At 47.0% G+C, this 23,472-nt stretch overlaps 1 protein-coding gene across 1 annotated transcript in view; it reads right to left on the bottom strand.

Annotated features, from left to right (window-relative positions):
- Nucleotides 1-650: 650 nt before the first annotated feature.
- LOC134601598 (gastrula zinc finger protein XlCGF17.1-like) overlaps nt 651-23,472 on the bottom strand; it is a 75,094-nt gene continuing 52,272 nt past the window's right edge. The window contains exon 2 of the mRNA XM_063446121.1: nt 651-2,192. Coding sequence (XP_063302191.1) covers nt 1,102-2,142 — 1,041 coding nt within the window. The 5' untranslated portion in view covers nt 2,143-2,192 and the 3' untranslated portion in view covers nt 651-1,101. The remainder of the gene's footprint in view (nt 2,193-23,472) is intronic.

Genomic DNA, 23,472 nt, shown 5'->3' on the forward strand with positions numbered 1-23,472 from the left:
GTCATGCTAAGGAACCATATTCATTGAAGTGTACAGGCTAGTTAGTATACTTTGTAACAGCAAGAACACACAACCACAATGTATCCTGGGTTGCCGGTGAATCCGCAAGCAAGTGGAGCAGAGTTAGCGGTGCAGGTTAGGCACCTAAGGGCGATAGCATGAGGGTGCCATAATACCAATGCATCATATGTACATTGACTTCTACTATCAAAGTTACTATTTATTGTGGGAGCATGAAAAAAAATAATAACAAGATATTTTATTCCCATATTAATCCATTGATGCATTATAAAATCACTTCACCTGTGTGAGATGCATTGGTTTATTGGTTATTTTATCATGTTTTTTTTTTTAACATGTCTGTAATACCTGATTTAAGTGTTTCTAAGTCCACAGAACACTGTAGATATTGCATCACGCCAGATAAGGGCAAATGTACCCATTTCCAATATGGACACTGCTGCACTTCCTATTTGAAAGATCAGTTACACAAGAGCCGGAGCTGACGTCATTACAACGCCAGGAACAAGAAGTGACCACAACCCGGAAGTAATGCATTCGACCGGCAGGTGACTCAGTTTAGCAATCATCTAAACCACATAAATTGTGAACACAGAGCATCTATCAACATGGCACTGCCTTTATTTGGTGTAATTTTGTATTGCTATATTACAAGGACATTATGCGGTAGTGTATATTTATTTGTGCATTACACACTGATTTTTATATGTCCAACTTTTAATTTTCCAATAAATACATTTTTAAAATTTATTCTGCCTGTCTTGCCTGTAGACACCTACCGAAGCCAGTACTGGCCCCCTGAGGCTATTTACATAGAGCCTGGCACGGCTCCATACTTGTGAGTGAAACCATATACACACCCATTGTATTGTAATAGATTACACTGTGTATGTTTTATCTATTTCCTTTTAGAAACCGTATTCCTGTACTAGTGCACATTGCCTGATACTGTTAAGTATAAGTTATTATTTTTATCTTTTAACTCAGGATGCTGTGCATTTTATAGTGGTTTTACCTCTATGTTCTTTTGTTTATTTAAAGCTCTGATTTACTGGCAAAATATTCCCCACATTTACTACATTACAAAGGCTTCTCTCCGGTGTGAGTTCTCTGATGTGTAACAAGACTTGAATGGCATCCAAAACATTTTCCACATTCAGAACATGAGAAGGGCTTTTCTCCTGTGTGAGTTTTCTGATGTGTAACAAGGTCTGAATGTTGAACAAAACATTTTCCACATTCAGAACATGAGAATGGTTTCTCTCCTGTGTGAGTTTTCTGATGTGTAACAAGATTTGAACGGTGTCCAAAACATTTTCCGCATTCAGAACATGAGAATGGTTTCTCTCCTGTGTGAGTTTTCCGATGTGTAACAAGATTTGAATGTTGACCAAAACATTTTCCACATTCAGAACATGAGAATGGTTTCTCTCCTGTGTGAGTTCTCTGATGTGTAACAAGATTTGAATGGTGCCCAAAACATTTTCCACATTCAGAACATGAGAAGGGTTTCTCTCCTGTGTGAGTTCTCTGATGTGTAACAAGCTTTGAACGGTATCCAAAACATTTTCCGCATTCAGAACATGAGAAGGGCTTCTCTCCTGTGTGAGTTCTCTGATGACTGACAAGGTCTGAATGTTGAACAAAACATTTTCCACATTCAGAACATGAGAATGGTTTCTCTCCTGTATGAGTTCTCTGATGTATAACAAGATTTGAACGGTGTCCAAAACATTTTCCGCATTCAGAACATGAGAATGGTTTCTCTCCTGTGTGAGTTCTCTGATGTGTAACAAGATTTGAATGTTGAACAAAACATTTTCCACATTCAGAACATGAGAATGGTTTCTCTCCTGTGTGAGTTCTCTGATGTGTAACAAGATTTGAATGTCGCCCAAAACATTTTCCACATTCAGAACATGAGAAGGGCTTTTCTCCTGTGTGACTTCTCTGATGACGGACAAGCTCTGGGTAGGTGAAAAAAAGTTTTACACATTCAGAACATGAGAAAGGTTTGGGGTTTATGTTTACTGTCACCTTTGAGAACATATAGGTATCTGAGAAAATGCTTGATTTATTAGAGTTGGACTCCTTGCTTCTGTTATTAAAAGATTTCTTCATAGCTTTGCTTCATGTATTTCCGTTCTCGTCACCTCTTCTGACAAATACACCTAAAAGAAACATACTGGGAGTTAAAGGAAATCGGTCACAATAAATTATTGTTTGCTATACTTAGAAAAAATAGACAATATTGACACAATAGAAACATAGAAACTTAAGAAAGACATAGATAAGAAATACGACTGTAGCGGAGAGGTAGTATAATCCACAAGGTCTCCGCTGGTAGACAGGAAAAGCAGGCATTAATCCACATAGACAGGTACAGCATACAATAATACCGGTAGCGTGTAGAAATCCTTCCCTCCCACTATCTCGGTGCTGGTAAGGAGTCTGATTGCTAAAGTAGCTAATTCTGCAGAAAGAGTTGTGGCGGGCTTACTCATTCCGGTAAGCTCTTGACAAAGGCGCCACGCCAGCACCGAAACACGCGTTGGATTATTACCGGGACCACTTCGGTCTGAATTATTACGCTTTTACCGGGACCACTTGGTTCAGAATCCGAATAGACTAGAAGTCTGAGTTATTACAGGGACCACTTGGTCCAGAATCAGATTAGACTAGAAATCTGTCTGTTAAAGAATCAGAATCAGAACCAGAATAGACTAGAAGTCTGCGTTATCACAGGGACCACTTGGTCCAGAATTAGGTTAGACTAGAAATCTGTCTGTTAAGTTGACTAGGTATCTATATGTTATACGCTCATTAGGAAAGGATTTTCTCCTCTACACACTACTATCTTCTAATGGTTGCATCGGGGTCTTCAGCTATTTTAGCAATCAGACTCCTTACTAGCACCGAGATAGAAACTGGTATATGAATTGTGGGTGTGCTTTTTTGCTCTCTTTCTGCAGAATTAGCTACTTTAGCAATCAGACTCCTTACCAGCACCGAGATAGAAACTGGTATACGAGTTGTGTGTGTGCTTTTTTTTCTCTTTTCCTGCAGAATTAGGTCTAAGGTTAGGTCTGCTATATCTCTAATCTAGCAACCACCTAGACCTCTAATTAGTACCTAGGATGAGAGTTGTGACAGTTGTGTATGAACAGCAACATTAGGAGTTCCCCTCTCTTAACTATTTTGCTACTTTAGTGATACAAATCAGGGAGATCGTTACGCTCTCACAATATACACACCGATAGCTATCTTAGCCGTTGAGATTTTGTCACAAATTACTGTGATTATTAGGTGTATTGCGCTACAGACGATTTATATTTTCTAAACTTGCTACTTTTGTGATACAAATTAGGGAGATTGTTACGATCTCACAAAATACACACTGATAGCTATTTTAGCCGCTGAGATAGTGTCACAAATTACTGTGATAATAAAGTGTGTCGTGTTACAGACGATTTCTATATTTTTTACACTTCTTCACTGTATATACACTTTTATCATTTATTTTGTTTGTTCACCATCTTCCCTAGAAGGGATTAATAAAAATTTATTATTTTTCATATTTCATTAATGTTCTACACTGGCGATTTTTGAAGCCATGATTATGAACACTTCTGTCCTGGGGTATAGGGACTGATGGTAGGGAGGACCTTTCTGTTATCCCTTTCTCAGTCTCTTCGCTTCTATATTATACTCATTGGGTTATGCCCTTATACCCTGCAACCTCGCCAACTCTAGTGCAAGATTTTATTCATTTACTTTCTTTCACTGGATGTTGTCTTCTTTCTTAAGTGGATTATCCCCTCGTGCAGCAGAACCAATATTTCACATAAAAATACATAACTTGGATATTATTCGTTAGATTTAAACGAATGGACGTTCGATAGCTAGCTGGGGTCTGAGCGCACATTTCGTGAAAGTGCCGCTCAGATCCCAGCTTAAATAACCAAACGCTGCACGAAATACACATATTTTCTAAGTTCCCTTCAAACTACCGAATGACTCCATAGAAACACATTACCGAAGGACCGGGGCTCCCGAACGGCTTGGAAGTACAGTGGTATTCGTGCCGCCGAGTAGCCGATTTTAGTTCCAGGCGCTCGACGACCAAATACCGCTGGGCTAACAAAGGATCCAAGATGGCCGACCGCCGCGTGGTCGGTAGCCGAACAACGGCCACCCTGAATCCTCTTAATTACTGGTTGCAACAATGTTGCAATCCTTAATGGGAGCCACACGACCTCCTGTGTGTGGTCTCCATTCGGTAGTTTGTTCGTTGCACAAATGTTGTTAAAATTCACCGTTCGTGAAACGATTGTATGAATGCTTGCGGTTTTTTGAATGCCGGCAGCATAAGAACGCTATTGTTCCCCTGAACCAGATTACACATAATGCATACGCTTGGTTCTTTTAAAGGGGTATACACATGCAATAACAGGATATACATAAAGGACAATATACCATAATACATACGCTTGGTTCTCTTAAAGGGGTATACACATGCAATAACAGGATACATACATAAAGGACAACATACAGTGGCTGTGTTTGCCACAACGACCATCAGGTGTCATGGTGATTGCGAAGAAATCAAGAATTTTGTGTGCATTAACCCCTTTATTAGCAAAATTGTGTAAACTCCTTTTTAATGAATTTGCTTTGCTAAACTAGATTTAGTGCATAAAGCCTCACGTATCTGCATTTATGCTAGAGGAACAAATTACAGATTCTGTGTATATCACATATATTCTATTCTAAACACATGCAGGACATCATTTCACAGTTATCCCCCCTACCTCTGCCAATGGAAGGCTGTGCCAAGTATCTGCTACTCTTTGTAGTAGATACCTGGTTTGACCTGCTGGTGGAAATGTACTGGGAGTTAATGAGTTAATATGTCTTTAAATTATTAATATGTCTTTAAATTATTTTTTGTTTACCATACTTAGAAAAACTGACAATATTTTCATCACACACACACACACACACACACATATACATCCACATAATACATACACATATACAGGAGCTGGTTAAGGACAAACTGTGCATTGTATCCATATACTAATGTAGTCACTAGTCTGTATAATAATACTGATTATCTATGCACTGATAATAAACATGTCGCTCTGTATAATAATACTGAGTATCTATACACTGATGATAAACATGTCGCTCTATATAATAATACGGAGTATCTATACACGGATAATAAACATGTCGCTCTGTATAATGATACTGAGTATTTATACACTGATAATAAATGTTGCTCTGTATAATGATATCGAGTACCTGTTATGTTTGATGATAGCTGACTTACAATAACATACCTTCTATCAATCAGCCAGGATTTATTGATCACAAGTCACATATTATGTTCGATCCCTTTGTTGATATACACATTCCTGCTGTAACATACACCCAACATGGCCGAACTCCATGTACACACTGGGAAGAGAGCAAATCTAGGGGGTGTATCCATCCCAGCATGACTTACACACTTCCTACAAGAGCTCGTTAGGGACAAACTGTGCATTGTGCAAAGCTCCCCTAGAGGGAACTGCTGGTATACACCACAGTACCCACATAATAATGTAGTCACTATACTGTATAATAATACTGAGTATCTATACACTGATAATAAACATGTCGCTCTGTATAATAATCGCGAGTATCTATACGCTGATAATAAACATGTCGCTCTGTATAATAATACTGAGTATATATACGCAGATAATAAACATGTCGCTCTGTATAATAATACTGAGTATCTATACACTGATAATAAACATGTCGCTCTGTATAATAATACTGAGTATCTATACACTGATAATAAGCATGTCGCTCTGTATAATAATACCAAGTATCTATACACTGATAATAGACATGTCGCTCTGTATAATTATACTGAGTATCTGTAATACTATCCTTACCTTTTTGTGTCATTTTACCCCACTCCCTCTAGCATGTAAGCTCATTGAGCAGGGCCCTCAACCCATCGGTTCCTGTGTGTCCAACTTGTCTGGTTACAACTACATGTCTGTTCGTCCACCCATTGTAAAGCACTGCTGAATTTGACGGCGCTCTATAAATATCATAATAATATGCACTGATAATAAACATGCCGCTCTGTATAATAATACTGAGTATCTATACACTGATAATAAACATGTCGCTCTGTATAATAATACCGAGTATCAATACGCTGATAATAGAAATGTTGCTCTGTATAATAATACTGAGTACCTATACACTGATAATAAACATGTGGCTCTGTATAATAATACTGAGTATCTATACAGTAATAATAAACATATCGCTCTGTATAATAATACAGAGTATCTATACACTCATAATAAACATATCGCTCTGTATAATAATGCCGAGTATCTATACGCTGATAATAAACATGTCGCTGTGGCAGCAGCAGCCATCTTTAAAACTGTATTTTCGTTAATATGTATGAACTTTAAGAACCAAGGGTATGCGTGTGTAATGTATTGCAGGTCTATGGCGTCTTGCTATTACTGCATTGCAGAACATTTAAAAGTTGACAGTTGGCAGTTAACTCCTGGAGCCGGAAATAAAAATTGTTAGTTGATGTTACGATTGCCTCCGGGCTAGCAGGAGGTTTGATCGTTTGGATGTCCTGGTTCCCGAACACAAAGAGTCGAACGGAGCTGCAATCGGTAGATACCTGTAAGTGTAGAATCTCCCCCTAGCTATAGCCTAGCTACGATACCCTTTTCCCACAAAACGAGTCGAGGCTGCGATTTGAGGGTCAAAATAAGAACTGGCTTTACTGACACAGTACAGCGGTATTTATGCAAACATACTCGGTCCAAGGACAACCCCCTCTGGACCGAGTGGCATGTCGGGACAAAATATACATTCAGCCAATAACAACATACTGTATCTTTTAAAATAAGTCCCCTCCCTTCTTGGAGATAATGAATCCAACGGCTGGAATGCCTCGATTATCCCCAAGGGCCCAAAATCCCACGTGGAATAACCATAAGAGAAAACAGTATAAAATATACAATTATAATATTTCACTAGGAATCCCCCACATTCCACCCATCATTAGGTAGCTCGGTTCAGAGCGCATCATCCATGCGAATAGCGCTCCAAACTCACGAATGGCCCGTTCAGTCTCTGGCATACAAAGTCTTTCGTATGGTTTTAGTCCTGAACACGAGGTGGCGGCCATGTTTTAAGCGCGGACAATAGGCAGCGGCACCTCGGGGTGAGCTTATGGAGCTCTCTACGGCCAGACGGATATACGAACCCCCGCTCTCTGTCTGGAAGTCATTACCATTCGTGGTACGAATCGAGGGCCACCCGGGATGGTACTTAGCCTGCGGTTAACCGCAAACCGCAACTCCCTGGGTGATCAAGTGGCGGCACACGTCTTCAGCTGGGTGGTCGGCCGTTCAGTACTTCCAGGGGTGACCGAGGTTAAGTGGCGGCACACGCAGAGAACTGGGGGGGTCCGTCGTTCGTTTGTCGAACTTCGGTATCACTCCTTTCGGGTATTTGGTAGTTTTCCAGCAAAAGGGTCAGTAGTAGCAGCGATGAAACAGTCATAATGTAACAGTAATGTAACAGTGCTCCCTCTTTGTGGAACACTCTGGCAGACACCGTCTGACCCCTTTTCGGGGTAGACTAAGGCTGTCCAGATTTCTGGTTAGGCTGGGCTGATATCTGTTTGCCTGGACAATCCATCGGCATTGCCATTCTGTTTCCCGGGTCGGTAAGTGATGGTGAAATTAAACGGTTGTAGGGCCAGTGTCGGAACCCAACACGCTAACACACACACAGACACACAAACAGAAAGTGTGCAGTACCGGTCCTTAGAGTGGCCGGGCTAAGCACACACAGAATAGTCAGGAGACAAGCCGAGTAAGGGGAACCAGAAAACAGAATAACGAGAAACAAGCCGAGGTCAAAGGGTAGGAGAAAGTCACAAAGTCAGTATAACAAGCCAGAGAGTACGTAACCAGAAAGCACACGTTCAGAATCAATACTATAAAGCAAAGACCACAACAGGGCACAGATAGACAGGAAAGGTAAGTATTTAAATCCTAGCCTGAATCCTGATTGGCTAACCACCAATCAGTATTAACAAACACACGTGGGGGATATCTATACCCCCCACTGTGTTTGTTGCACTGTAGCTTTAACGCCGGGTCACGTGAGTGACCCCGGTGCTTAGATAATAGTGCCGGTTCCCAGCGTGCAGCGTTAGACATGCTGCCGCTGGGAGGAGGAGAGGAGGACGCGAGCGGCGTGTCAGGAGGAGAGGACGCCGTTCGCTTATCGGTAAGGGGAGAGGGGACCGCGAGTGGCGACGGACCGAGGGTGAGTGCTGCGAGAGGATTGCAGCCTCCCCTCACCGCTGCCCGCGGAGCCCTGACATAACCCCCCCCTCGAAGACCGCCCAGAGGGCGGGAAGCCGAAGGCTTCAAAGGAAACCGCGCATGAAAGGAGCGGATCAAAGAGGGCGCGTCCAAGTCAGAGACAGAAACCCACGACCGCTCCTCCGGGCCGTAACCCTTCCAATCAACCAGATACTGCAACCGACCTCGAGAGAAACGAGAATCAAGGAGAGCAGCCACCTCATATACGTCACTAGAGACCGCGCGGGGGGCATCGGAACGCCTGAGAGACCCAGAGAACCGATTACAGAGCAAGGGCTTCAAAAGGGAGGTGTGAAAGGTGTTAGGTATGCGCATGGAAGGGGGAAAGGCCAGGGAGTAAGACACAGGATTCACCCTACGCAACACCTTATAGGGACCAAGGAACTTGGGCGCGAACTTCATCGAGGGAACCTTAAGGCGGAGATTCCTAGAGGACAACCAAACCCTATCACCCGGAGCATAAGAAGGAGCCGCACATCTGCGACGATCAGCAAATCTCTTTTGAGTAGCAGCAGCACGACAAAGAGCAGTATGGACCTGATCCCACATCTTCCGTAAGGAGGCGAGGTGCTCGTCCAAAGCGGGCATTCCCTTGTCGGAGAACACACCGGGAAGGACAGCGGGTTGGAACCCATAAGCCACCATAAAAGGACTTACACCAGTAGAAGAATGAGACACAGTGTTCCTGGCAAACTCAGCCCAGGGAAGGAGATGGGACCAGTTGTCCTGGTGTGCATTCGTGAAACAGCGTAAATACAACTCCACAGACTGATTTGCTCGTTCGGCAGCTCCATTAGATTGCGGATGATAGGAGGAAGCAAACGATAAGGAGACCCCCAACTCAGCACAAAAGCCTCTCCAAAACCGAGAGACAAACTGAGGGCCCCTGTCAGATACGATATCTTGTGGTATACCATGCAAGCGGAACACTTCTTTGGCAAACACCTGAGCCAACTGAACCGCAGAAGGTAGCTTCTTAAGCGGAATGAAGTGCGCCATTTTGGAGAACCTATCCGTTACAGTTAAAATTACTGTCTGCCCATCAGATGAAGGAAGATCCACAATGAAGTCCATGGATAAGTGTGTTGGGTACAGATAGGGGCATAAGGAGTCCCAGGGGTTTAACATTAGGGGACTTACACTGTGTACAGACACGGCAAGCCTGCACGTAATCTACCACGTCTTTTTTGAGTGAGGGCCACCAAAACTGTTGGAAAAGACCCTTGTAAGTCTTGGTAACCCCTGGATGACCGTCCGTTTTGGCTGTGTGAAATAAAGTTAACAACTTCTTTCTGTCTTTTACTTTCACGTACAGCTTACCAGTAGGAGTCTCAGAGGGTGCTTGGGATTGGTATGACTTGATACCATCAAGAAAAAGAGACGAGATAACCAAACGGGTAGTAGCTATTATATTAGTTGTGGGTACAATGGGCTCAGGAGTGGAGGTAATAGAATCTACAGGTTCGTACTGGCGGGAGATGGCATCAGCCTTGACATTTCGATAACCAGGCCTGTATGTGATTATGTACTGAAAACGTGAGAGAAACAAAGACCATCTAGCCTGACGAGAGGATAACCTCTTAGCATCTGCGATATAGGATAGATTTTTATGATCAGTTATAACCAGAATCTTGTGTCTAGCTCCCTCTAACAAGTACCTCCATTCTTTAAATGCCATCAATATAGCTAATAATTCCCTGTTCCCAACGTCGTAATTCTTTTCAGACTCTGACAAGCGTTTAGAAAAGTAACTACAGGGATGGAGGGGTTCGTCATACGATTGTCTTTGTGACAACACTGCTCCTATACCTGATTCAGAGGCGTCTACTTCCAGTACAAAGGGAAGGGAAGGATCAGGATGGTGTAACACAGGGGCAGTGGCAAATGCCTTTTTTAGAGTCTCGAAGGCCACAATAGCATTAGGATTCCAAACCCTGGGGTGTAAACCCTTTTTTGTCAGTTTAGTGATAGGGGAAATAATGGACGAGAAGTTTTTAACAAACTTTCTATAATAATTTGCAAACCCTATAAATCGCTGTATAGCCTTAAGTCCTTGGGGAAGGGGCCAGGACAGTATAGCTTCCAATTTTGAAGGATCCATACTGAATCCTTGTTCAGAAATAACATAACCCAGAAATTGTACAGAAGTTTGGTCGAATAAGCATTTCTCTAATTTACAATAAAGACCATTCTGCAACAACCTTTTAAGCACCATCCTAACATGAGTATGATGTGTCTTCAAATCCGGAGAATATACCAGTATGTCATCAAGGTAGACTACTGCACAGACATGCAGTAGGTCTCTAAGGACATCGTTTATGAGATCCTGAAATACGGCAGGAGCATTACACAATCCAAAAGGCATGACTAGATACTCGTAATGCCCACTGCGTGTATTGAACGCCGTTTTCCATTCATCGTTCTCCTTGATACGAACAAGGTTATAAGCCCCCCTGAGGTCTAGTTTTGTAAAATATCTAGAACCTTTGACACGATCAAACAACTCCGTAATGAGAGGGATCGGATAGGCATTTTTAATAGTTATATTGTTTAGTGCTCTGTAATCTATACACGGTCTCAAAGCGCCCTCCTTTTTCGCCACAAAAAAGAAACCAGCACCAGCCGGAGAGGAGGACCTTCTAATAAATCCTTTAGTTAAGGCTTCCCGTATGTACTCCTCCATGACCTGGTTCTCTTTCTCAGAAAGAGGGTAGACCTTACCCCTAGGAGGCATAGTACCCGGTAATAGATTAATGGCACAGTCATACTCACGGTGTGAAGGTAACTTATCTGCCTCCCTTTTTTCAAAAACCAATGCAAGGTCTGCATATACAGAAGGGACAGAAACAGAAAGTGGTTTAGCTGTGGGCACGTTGAGTAAACAAACGGGACGTACCTGGGCCATACAGTCTCGTTGACAAGATTCCCCCCAGGAGAGTATATCTAAACAACCCCAATCAAGTACTGGGTTGTGTTTAACTAACCAGGGAAAACCCAGAACGATGGTAGCAGTAGGGGAGTCAATTATTTGGAAGGTTAATCGTTCCTTGTGTAAAGCACCCACAGACATAACTATATCTTGGGTTTCATGGGTCACCAGAGGTTTCTCAAGTGGTCTACCATCTATGGCCTCAACGGCCAAGGGTGCCTTTCGGATCAAAGTCAGGGCTGCGGTTTTGGCAAAGTTCTCATCCATAAGGTTGTCTGCCGCACCTGAATCGATCAAGGCTTTGGTTGTTATAGTGGTTTTATTGACCAAAAGAGAAACCGTAATAAACGGTCTGGAGATGGACACATGAGGGGACAAGGTCATAACACCCGAGGCCGACCCCTCTCTGGGCCTTAGGTGCTGTAGTTTCCCTGTAACTTAGGGCAGGTATTACAGTGGTGCCCCCTCTTACCACAATAAAGACATAACCCCTCCCTTCTACGATACGTTCTTTCAGCCTCAGTTAACCCTGTAGCACCCAATTGCATGGGTTCGTGGGATAGTTGCCTAGGAGCGGGTAATGCTAGTAAGGCAGTACTGGGTAGAGCAGGTAACACCCGTGTCTCCAGCCGTCTTTGCGTACGCCTCTCTCTAATACGGTTATCAATAAGGATTACATAGTCTATAACATCATCCAGAAGAACAGGCAGTTCCCTGGATGCTATTTCATCCAGTATGTAAGCGGCCAAACCCTCCTGAAAGGCTGTTACGAGGGCGTCATTATTCCAAACCACTTCAGCTGCTAGAGTGCGGAATTCGATAGTATAATCCGCTACAGATCTGTTACCCTGTCGAACCCTAAGCAGAGCTTTGCCAGCAGAGGCAACCCTACCGGGTTGATCAAACGTGCGTTTGAATGCTGACAAAAAATCTGCAAAGGACATAGGAGACATATTTTCCCACATGGGGTTTGCCCATGCTAAAGCTCTCCCAGACAGGTGGTTTATCAAAAAGGCAATTTTGGACCTGTCGGTGGGATAGGAACGTGGATTCATCACTAAATGGATGTCAATTTGATTGAGGAAACCACGACACAAGGCTGGGTCACCACTATAGCGCTGTGGCGGTGTCATATGGACTACATGAGCAGGAACGGGTACTGGAGTGGCAATGGGTTCGGGCACAGCAGCAGCCGCCTCCTGGACGGCAGGCTGTAAGTGTGCAGTACGAGCCAGTATGGTCTGTAAAGCTTGAGCAAACTGATCCATACGGTGGTCCAAGCCATCCATTCGGGCCTCCTGATTAACTAGGAGCTGGGGTATGTCAGCAGGTTCCATTATGGCCCTGTTGTAATGTCACGTTACTGGGGAACCCAACACGCTAACACACACACAGACACACAAACAGAAAGTGTGCAGTACCGGTCCTTAGAGTGGCCGGGCTAAGCACACACAGAATAGTCAGGAGACAAGCCGAGTAAGGGAAAACAAGAAAACAGAATAACGAGAAACAAGCAGAGGTCAAAGGGTAGGAGAAAGTCACAAAGTCAGTATAACAAGCCAGAGAGTACGTAACCAGAAAGCACATGTTCAGAATCAATACTATAAAGCAAAGACCACAACAGGGCACAGATAGACAGGAAAGGTAAGTATTTAAATCCTAGCCTGAATCCTGATTGGCTAACCACCAATGAGTATTAACAAACACACGTGGGGGATATCTATACCCCTCACTGTGTTTGTTGCACTGTAGCTTTAACGCCGGGTCACATGAGTGACCCCGGCGCTTAGATAATAGTGCCGGCTCCCAGCGTGCAGCGTTAGACATGCTGCCGCTGGGAGGAGGAGAGGAGGACGCGAGCGGCGTGTCAGGAGGAGAGGACGCTGTTCGCTTATCGGTAAGGGGAGAGGGGACCGCGAGTGGTGACGGACCGAGGGTGAGTGCTGCGAGAGGATTGCAGCCTCCCCTCACCGCTGCCCGCGGAGCCCTGACAGCCAGACTCCACCGTAATAGTCGGCCATTATCTCCAGAGACCCGGTTTAGCCATACCAATGGGTTGTGATCCGTAACCAGAGTGAACTCTTGTCCGTACCAATAAGGAGTCAATTTCTTTAGTGCCCACACCAGTGCCAAGCACTCCTTTTCCACGGCTGCATAGCTAACTTCGCGTGGTAGGAGCTTGCGAATGATGTAGGCAATAGCGTGCTCCCCTCCGTCTTCGCCTACTTGGCTGAGGACAGCTCCCAGCCCGAACATGGAAGCGTCTGTGTGAACGATAAAACGTTTGTTAGGGGCTGGGGCAACCAACACGGGAGCATTCACAAGAGCAGTTTTTAAAGTCTGAAACGCTGTTTCACAGTGGGGAGACCACAGGACCTGTCGAGGAAGGTTCTTTTTGGTTAAGTCCGTCAGGGGTTTGGCAATGGCACTATAGTCGGGCTGTCTCTGGTCGTTGTTTCCCGCACCCCACTCTATGACCCAGGTACTGCACTTCAGCCATTCCAAAATGGCATTTCTCAGGTTTCAGAGTCAGGCCAGCGGCCCGAATCTGATCCAAGACTATCCCTACGTGGGCTAGGTGTTCCTCCCAGGACGCGCTATGGATCGCTAAGTCGTCCAGGTATGCGCAAGCAAAATCCTGGAAGCCATCAAGGAGTCTATCCACTAAGCGCTGGAACGTGGCTGGGGCATTTTTCATCCCGAATGGCATAACCTTGAAGTGATATAAGCCAACCGGGGTGACGAATGCCAACTTAGGGATAGCGTCCCTGGCCAGGGGGATTTGCCAGTAACCCTTACATAGGTCAATGGTGGTTAGGTAATTTCCCCTGGCTATGCGATCCAGTAGCTCGTCTACCCTGGGCATGGGGTAGGCGTCTGTCACAGTTTTATCATTAAGCTTCCGATAGTCCACACAGAATCTGGTAGTACCGCCCTTTTTGGGTACCAGTACTACCAGTGATGCCCAGGGGCTATCGGAGGACTCAATGACCCCTAGTCTCAGCATTTCTGTGATTTCTTGTTTCATCCCGGCTCTGACTGCTTTGGGGATGCGGTAGGGGGCCTCTCTTAAGGGCTGCTGCCCGGGGGTATCTACCTGGTGAGTAGCTAAATTAGTGTATCCTGGCTTCTGGGAGAACATGGCCTGTTTCTCTCGGAGCAATTGATGTAATTGCTCCCTCTCTACTGGGTTAAGCCGTTCGCCTATCTGTACTTGGCTCACTATATCGGCCGGGTTATCTTGGGTGAGCAAGTCGGGAATGGGCAGGATATCGGGGTCTTCGGCTGCGGGGCTACAGATGGCCAACACATCTTCAGGGCGTTGCAGATATGCTTTTAAAATGTTGTCACGGAACAATTTCCTTAGGCTCGGGTCGTGGCAGCTGGCAATTACATATGTGGTGTCCCCTCTCTTCTCTACTATCTGGTAAGGGCCCTGCCAGGCTGCCTGCAACTTGTCAGCTTTAACGGGTTTGAGTACCATTACTTTTTGTCCTATCTCAAAGCTCCTTTTCCTCGCTCCCCTATCATACCAGACCTTCTGTCGCCTCTGGGCCGCCTGGAGGTTAGCCCGGACCGACCTGGCTAATTGCTCCATGCGGTCCCTAAGCTCTAGGGCTCTCGGATCAGGTCTAGGGGGCCCCGGACCTTGCGTCCGTACAGCAGTTCGAACGGAGAGAATCCGGTAGTTTCCTGAGGCACCTCCCAATAAGCGAACAGGAGGTGCGGTAGGAAACGTTCCCAGTCTCTATATTCCTGGGTGAAGGTTTTTAACATTTGTTTAAGGGTCCCATTAAAGCTCTCGCATAGTCCATTGGTCTGGGGGTGGTATGGGGAACTGAGGAGGGATTTAATCTTGCAGACCTGCCACAGCTGTTGTGTTAGTTCAGCTGTGAATTGTGTGCCTCTGTCAGATAGGATTTCTCGGGGGAATCCTACACGAGAGAAGACCTGTACCAGCGCATTGGCTACGGTGTCCGTCTGGATATTGGACAGTGCCACAGCCTCCGGGTAGCGGGTAGCGTAGTTTACAATAGTGAGAATATATCTCTTCCCGGAGGGACTGGGAGTGGCGAGGGGTCTGTGGCGAAACCAGCTTCGCCACTGTGAACTGGAGAGGCCTGGTTGCTAGCCTCCTGCCCGCTGACTATGGCCCCTGGACATACTGCACTTTAGAGACTATATTTGGGCATGTAACAATTTGTATTGCTGCTGCTGGCCCTTTAAAAGCAGCGATGGACATATTGGAACTTTTGGGACTACTGTACCTTTAAGACTGTGGAGCGTAGTACAGTAATCCTGCCTTTAATACTTTCATGTAATGTATTATGTGTCCTCTGGGTGACCGCCATTCGGGAAACAACCACGTGGCGGCGGCCATCTTTAACTGCCGAACAGCGGTGTTTTGCCGTCGAGTGTCTGGAACTGAAATCGGACACTCGACTAGGCAAACACCGCTGAGACCTCCAGACTTCCAGGATTTCGTATAGAAACTACCGAATGACCCGTCGTTCGGTAGAAAGAAACATACGAACTAGGGGATTCATGCGAATCCCCCTTAGTCTCTATAACCCAAGTAATTCGTCTGTTTGCGTTCCCTTGTTTGTGACCGACCGCAGGGCCAAAATGCATGGAACTGTTTTCGGATACTTTACCCATGCGGTCGGTCAATACTTTAAAGTCCCATAACTCCCGAACCGTTTATCCGAATGGGCTGATTTTAACATATGTTGTCCCTCCAGACTAGGGCTATCTGGAGATATTGGATCTGTGGATGTACCCCAAGTATTTAGGGTACATCCAAAACTTGGGTAAAAATGTGTCCCTGTTAATTATGTTAAGTGCTAATCTAAGGGGAGGAAATGTGTGGGAGGTACATCCATGTGATTGGTTAAATTCATCCTCCCCCTGGGAGTGTCCTGTATGTACTTGGTTGTAATAAAAGCCAGACTGGGTGTCCCAGTCCTCAGTTCTTGCTTAACCCTCAAAGCGATGTGTCGTCTCGGTCTTTGGGGGAATGGGATTGTATGCTGACTGCCAAGAGTGTAAGCCGATGTCTGCTTTTCTTGTTCAGCTGTTCCAGTGTTCGTGTGGTTCCAGTCGGGAGAATGGTGTTTGCCGTAGCTGCCTGTGCATCTGGAAAGGGGATTATCGCCTAAACTGGGTTTTATCCTCTTGTAAGTGAAACGGTCCGTTACAATTGGTGGCAAGCGGCGGGATCGTTCCTACAACCAGAGGGACAGCTACAGACAACACTATTTCTGGATTACAAATTGAGGGCAACGCTAGTATCCGTACAGCGACCCTATCTACAAAGGAACTCAGAAAATGGAGGAGAAGTTTCAAGTTAGATTGGACGATTACGTCCTGGAGTCTGGAGCAGTCTCAGAGGAGAACATGTTGATGTACAGAGAGACTGTCAGAGCCGAATTGTGGGACGAAGCCCTAGAGGAAGTACAGTATTCACGAGGGGATCAGCGCCGCAGCAGAAGGCAGCGAATTCTGGCTAGAATGGCAGAGCGGATGCCCCTCCTGAGAAAACAGACCACAGAAAAGTGGGTGACTAGACTCGAGATTCTAGTATACGCAGAACTGGTGCTCGACGACGCATACCAGGCGCTACAGTGGTACGCGGCTCAGTGTGTCCCCAGGATGGCAGAGTATGAGTTCCCAGAAGGCGGAGATTACACTGGCCCCGGTCTATTTTGGGATAATAGTGGTGACGAGGACTTTGGGGAAGATACCGACTATCGTTTTTGGGACCTGTACGGCATCCGAGAGAACATGCTGGGTCTCTTTGGCGCTATTGACCTCGAGGCAGACCTACGATATTTAGTTACCCAGGAATGGAACCTGGAGGGGGATTACCTGCGACTCATCAATGCGGCCTGGGAAGAGACAACCGGTCCTCCCGCCCAACAGCAACCAGCAGTACCCGAGGTAGCAGAGCTCCTAGACTGGTCCTGTGAGCAACCCCAGGGAGATGAAGGTGTCGCCCTTCCTCCCCAGCGGCAGTGGGTAACCCAGGGAGATGAAGGTGCCGTCCTTCCTCCCCAGCGGCAGTGTGTACCCCAGGGAGATGAAGGTGTCGTCCTTCCTCCCCAGCGGCAGTGTGTACCCCAGGGAGATGAAGGTGTCGTCCTTCCTCCCCAGCGGCAGTGGGTAACCCAGGGAGATGAAGGTGTCGTCCTTCCTCCCCAGCGGCAGTGTGTACCCCAGGGAGATGAAGGTGTCGTCCTTACTCCTCAGCGGCAGTATGTATCCCAGGGAGATGAAGGTGTCGTCCTTCCTCCCCAGCGGCAGGCTGAGTTACAGGGGGCAGAGGTTGTTGTTCCTGCCCCCCAGCAGCAAAGTGATGTGCCAGGAAGGCAGTGTGAAGTGAAGGGAGAGGAGAGCAGCGTCCTCCCTCCCCGGCGGCAGTGTGTACCCCAGGGAGAAGAAGGTGTCGTCCTTCCTCCCCAGCGGCAGTGTGTATCCCAGGGAGATGAAGGTGTCGTCCTTCCTCCCCAGCGGCAGGCTGAGTTACAGGGGGCAGAGGTTGTTGTTCCTGCCCCCCAGCAGCAAAGTGATGTGCCAGGAAGGCAGTGTGAAGTGAAGGGAGAGGAGAGCAGCGTCCTCCCTCCCCAGCGGCAGTGTGTACCCCAGGGAGATGAAGGTGTCGTCCTTCCTCCCCAGTGGCAGGCTGAGTTACAGGGGGCAGAGGTTGTTGTTCCTGCCCCCCAGCAGCAAAGTGATATGCCAGGAAGGCAGTGTGAAGTAAAGGGAGAGGAGAGCAGTGTCCTCCCTCCCCAGCGGCAGTGTGTGTTTCAGGGAGCAGAAGGTGCAGTCCTTCCTCCCCAGCGGCAGTTTGCCATCCAGAGAGAGGAGCTTGTTACACCCTCTCTCCCACGGCAACCTAACCCACCAAGGGGAGATGTTAAGCCCCCCAACTGTGCAGATGGGACCGTAGTCTCTGCACTTACAGCACAAGGGATAGGGACGGTCGGTCCTGTTCCCCAGCCTCAGTGTGATGGATCCAAAGGGGAGACAGTCAGTCTCCCCCTCCGGCAGTCGAGCTGTGCACCTAAAGGGGAGACAGCCAGTCTCCAGCAACCAGGCGCCCACCAGACTACTCCCGTGGTAGTGCTGGCAACAGGACAGAGTACCGCTGGTCTCTGCCCCCTCAGCAACCCACCAAGGCAGCCTACCCGTCTCCCACCCAGCAGTGGTGAAACACCAGAACTTGGACAAAATTCTTCCTCACCCAGATGTAGTAACCGGTTAGTGGGGGTGGGCTGCTCTGTTATTTCTGTTTCGTGGGTGGGTTGCTGGACTAACCAGGGCACTGACCGGCAGAAAGTCAGATACCCTGTTAGTCTAATTGACAAAGGGGAGAAATGTGGCGAAACCAGCTTCGCCACTGTGAACTGGAGAGGCCTGGTTGCTAGCCTCCTGCCCGCTGACTATGGCCCCTGGACATACTGCACTTTAGAGACTATATTTGGGCATGTAACAATTTGTATTGCTGCTGCTGGCCCTTTAAAAGCAGCGATGGACATATTGGAACTTTTGGGACTACTGTACCTTTAAGACTGTGGAGCGTAGTACAGTAATCCTGCCTTTAATACTTTCATGTAATGTATTATGTGTCCTCTGGGTGACCGCCATTCGGGAAACAACCACGTGGCGGCGGCCATCTTTAACTGCCGAACAGCGGTGTTTTGCCGTCGAGTGTCTGGAACTGAAATCGGACACTCGACTAGGCAAACACCGCTGAGACCTCCAGACTTCCAGGATTTCGTATAGAAACTACCGAATGACCCGTCGTTCGGTAGAAAGAAACATACGAACTAGGGGATTCATGCGAATCCCCCTTAGTCTCTATAACCCAAGTAATTCGTCTGTTTGCGTTCCCTTGTTTGTGACCGACCGCAGGGCCAAAATGCATGGAACTGTTTTCGGATACTTTACCCATGCGGTCGGTCAATACTTTAAAGTCCCATAACTCCCGAACCGTTTATCCGAATGGGCTGATTTTAACATATGTTGTCCCTCCAGACTAGGGCTATCTGGAGATATTGGATCTGTGGATGTACCCCAAGTATTTAGGGTACATCCAAAACTTGGGTAAAAATGTGTCCCTGTTAATTATGTTAAGTGCTAATCTAAGGGGAGGAAATGTGTGGGAGGTACATCCATGTGATTGGTTAAATTCATCCTCCCCCTGGGAGTGTCCTGTATGTACTTGGTTGTAATAAAAGCCAGACTGGGTGTCCCAGTCCTCAGTTCTTGCTTAACCCTCAAAGCGATGTGTCGTCTCGGTCTTTGGGGGAATGGGATTGTATGCTGACTGCCAAGAGTGTAAGCCGATGTCTGCTTTTCTTGTTCAGCTGTTCCAGTGTTCGTGTGGTTCCAGTCGGGAGAATGGTGTTTGCCGTAGCTGCCTGTGCATCTGGAAAGGGGATTATCGCCTAAACTGGGTTTTATCCTCTTGTAAGTGAAACGGTCCGTTACAGGGTCCTACTAGGTCAATGGCCACCCAGCTGAATGGTTCTTCTATGAGAGGCATATTTACGAGGTGTGCCTTAGGGTGGTCTCCTCTTTTGCCTACCCTCTGACACACTTCGCAAGTACTGCAATACGCGCGTACATCTGCATGTACCCCTGGACAGAAGAAGGTATGGGTGATCCGTTTGAGGGTCCGGGTTACTGCTAAATGTCCTGCTAGGGGAATATCGTGACCTATCCGGAGAATATCCCGTCTATATTTGTGAGGGATTACTAACTGCCTCCTATGGTTCCCTTTCTTTTCCGTATGTCGGTACAGTCTGCCCTGTTCCCATACAAACATCTCTTGGTCGGATCCCCCTGTCCCTGAGTCGGCTCTCTCTCTGTATTTCTGGAGAGTGGGATCGGTTTTAGTTTCAGCCTCGAAGGCGGTAGGGGTATCCCAGGGTAATGGGGAAGGGGGGTTAGGCACAGTCGGGTTCGTTCTTACCTGAGTCTCCCGCACTGGTGAAGGGTCTCGAGTATGTCCTGCTTGGGACCGGGTGCACCTCGGAGTTATATGATGGGGCAAATGCAGAAGTCATAGGTCCCAGGTCGTTGCCCAGTAAAACCTCAGCGGGTAAACAGAAGTCGGCTAAGAACTCATCAATCCCCATTTCACTTTCCACAAACGGCTTGAAGGCTGCAAAGGGAATCTTTGGGACTCCCGTTGCCTCCGTGGGGTTTCGGTTCGCGATTTTCATTTTGTGTTCGTAGGCTCTGGTCCTTTCGACATCCGCCTCGGCTTCGGCCATCAACTGCCGTATTAGTTCCACGGAAGGGTTCGGCGCATACAGGGGAAGCCTCTCCCTGACCAACCGAGTTTTCTCATCGGTGAAAGGTGCTGTGGGTTCTGCCATGGTAAAACTCCATCTCGGTGAGTTCCGCGATTAGCTCTCTCCTTGGGCGGCTGTTCGCGTGTCCACCTCAGCTCTCGAGTAAGTCTTTTAGCGTGGTGCGCTTTAATTTGTCGTAGTTACTCTCCATCCGTTCTGTACCTCTTTTAGGAATTCCAGGATGATCCCGGCTAGCAGGAGGTTTGATCGTTTGGATGTCCTGGTTCCCGAACACAAAGAGTCGAACGGAGCTGCAATCAGTAGAGACCTGTAAGTGTAGAATCTCCCCCTACCTATAGCCTAGCTAGGATACCCTTTTCCCACAAAACGAGTCGCGGCTGCGATTTGAGGGTCAAAATAAGAACTGGCTTTACTGACACAGTACAGCGGTATTTATGCAAACATCCTCGGTCCAGGGACAACCCCCTCCGAGTGGCATGTCGGGACAAAATATACATTCAGCCAATAACAACATACTGTATCTTTTGAAATAAGTCCCCGCCCTTCTTGGGGATAATGAATCCAACGGCTGGAATGCCTCGATTATCCCCAAGGGCCCAAAATCCCACGTGGAATAACTGAAGAGGACAGCAGGGACTATCAGAAGGTAAAACTAGCCCTCCTAGCACGATATGCCATTACACCTGAGGCATACCGACTGCAGTTCCGGGAACTGAAAAAACAGGAGAAGGACTCACACGCTGAGTTCGCACACCATCTACAGCGAGCAGCCACCGGGTGGGTTGAGGCAGCAAAAGCCACCACTCAGCAGGATATCATGCAGTTATTGCTACTGGAACAGTTTTTGTTTTTTTTTCAAAATCTTTATTGTCGTTAATACATATTACAGAAATAGATAATAACTAGACGTAAGAATTACAAGGATTACAAGGTGTATAAATGAAATAGGAAGGGTTACATGGGTTCGGCCCAGGTCCTTTCTGTGAAGTCTTAAATGGTTGAACGATGTGACTACATAGAAAAAGCAGGGGGGGGGGGTGGTCGTCTAGCCCTTCCTGTCATACTTTGCGTATCTATCACTAATCGCTGTTCATAGTGTATTTCCAGTCATCAAAAAAACAGCATATCGTGCCCACCCTGTGTATTATCAGCAGCTAATTGTAGTGATGGGTAGTCTCTTACTCCAGCCGTGTGTTTACGGCATAACCTGAGGCATGCCTAGTCGGCTCGTCGTTGAAGTATCGTACAGTTATGTCACCCAACTCAGTCGGTGTGTGTGGTAACTGTCCGGATCAAAGTGTGGACTTGGCCTCCAGTTAGATGTACTCGTGAAGTACAGGCTACTGAGTTATTCTGCCCGTTTTCAATGAGAGTTGTGGTACCTGGAGGTGATAGCTGATGATTTGCTTGGATCTTGGGTGTGCGTCTCTTGAGCATCTCATCCTAATATGGTCATCATGTATGGGTGATGCCTATGGTGAAGGCTAGGGAGGAAGGAGGTGTTTGTGACTGAGGGTGGGGGGGGGGAGAAGGAGGAGGAAAAGGGAGAGGGGGGGGGGTTCGGGCAGACAGGTGCCTAATCTAGATATTGTCTTAATGTGCGAGGCGGTTAAAGGTCATGGGTGTGTCATTAGGTGTGAGAGCGGTTCATGGGGTCTGGGCCGTTCAGGAATTTCACCCAGGGACTCCATACCTCACAGAAGAGTGGGTAAGTGTGTGTTATAGAAGCGTGGATTTCCTCCAGGACTTTAATCCCATCTACTTTTGTGATCCATTCTCTGATTGTGGGGGTCTCGGGGTTTTTCCATTTCGCGGGAATGAGGGCATTGGCCGCTATAAGCAGTTGCACTACTAGCATACGCAATGGTTTCGGTAGAGGCTCGTGTGGAAGTAAAAACAATAGGGTTTGGGGAGTTGTGGGGAGTTTCAGCCCCGTCACTATCCTGATCATGGACACTATGTGGTTCCAATATATTTGTATGTTAGGGCATTGCCACCATATGTGCGCCATGATAAGTGTCAGCCATGATAAGTCATGAGGGCAGAGCCAACTGCCGAGCTGCATGGATGTCTGCTAGCTGAGCTCCTCCACGTTAGAGTGTAATCCATCGCCATCGGGCTACCAAATCAATCATGGGACACCCTAAACGTACTACCACGGGACAGCACCCCTTGGGGAAGACCCCTGCAGGGAAAACAAGCGCCCTGACTAAATATTTTCGGGATGCAGCAGAGCAACAACCAGACCCCGTAGGCCCCAATATGGCGCCCGAGTCGTCTTCAGCAGGCTTCCCACCTTCAAGCCCTCTGGGATCAGAGGGCTCGAGCCATAACCCTGACACGGACATCAGGGAACTGATAAGGGCTCTCCCATCTAGACGAGACCTGGCCCAGATGCTGGGCAAACTCGAGGCCTCCTTCCAGACCAAACTCGACAAAATTGGTGCTGACACCCAACTCACTAAACAACGAGTGAGCGCACTGGAAGACGACAGGGACACACTGCAAGCCCAGATTTCATTACTGCAAGATAATATAAAAGCACAAAACGACCAGATCTCATACATGCAAAGGTCTATGGATGACCTCGACAACCGAGGGAGGCGGAACAATTTGAGAGTGAAAGGGCTACCGGAACAAGACCAAGAAGACCTACAGGCCGTACTCCAAGAACTTTTCAACCTCGTTCTAGGCCGACCCGTCGACACACAGATTGTATTCGACAGGACCCACAGGTCCTTACGTCCTCGGAGTGCCGCCATGG

This window comes from Pelobates fuscus, chromosome 1 (assembly GCF_036172605.1).
Source record: "Pelobates fuscus isolate aPelFus1 chromosome 1, aPelFus1.pri, whole genome shotgun sequence".
NCBI classification, from domain to species: domain Eukaryota; kingdom Metazoa; phylum Chordata; class Amphibia; order Anura; family Pelobatidae; genus Pelobates; species Pelobates fuscus.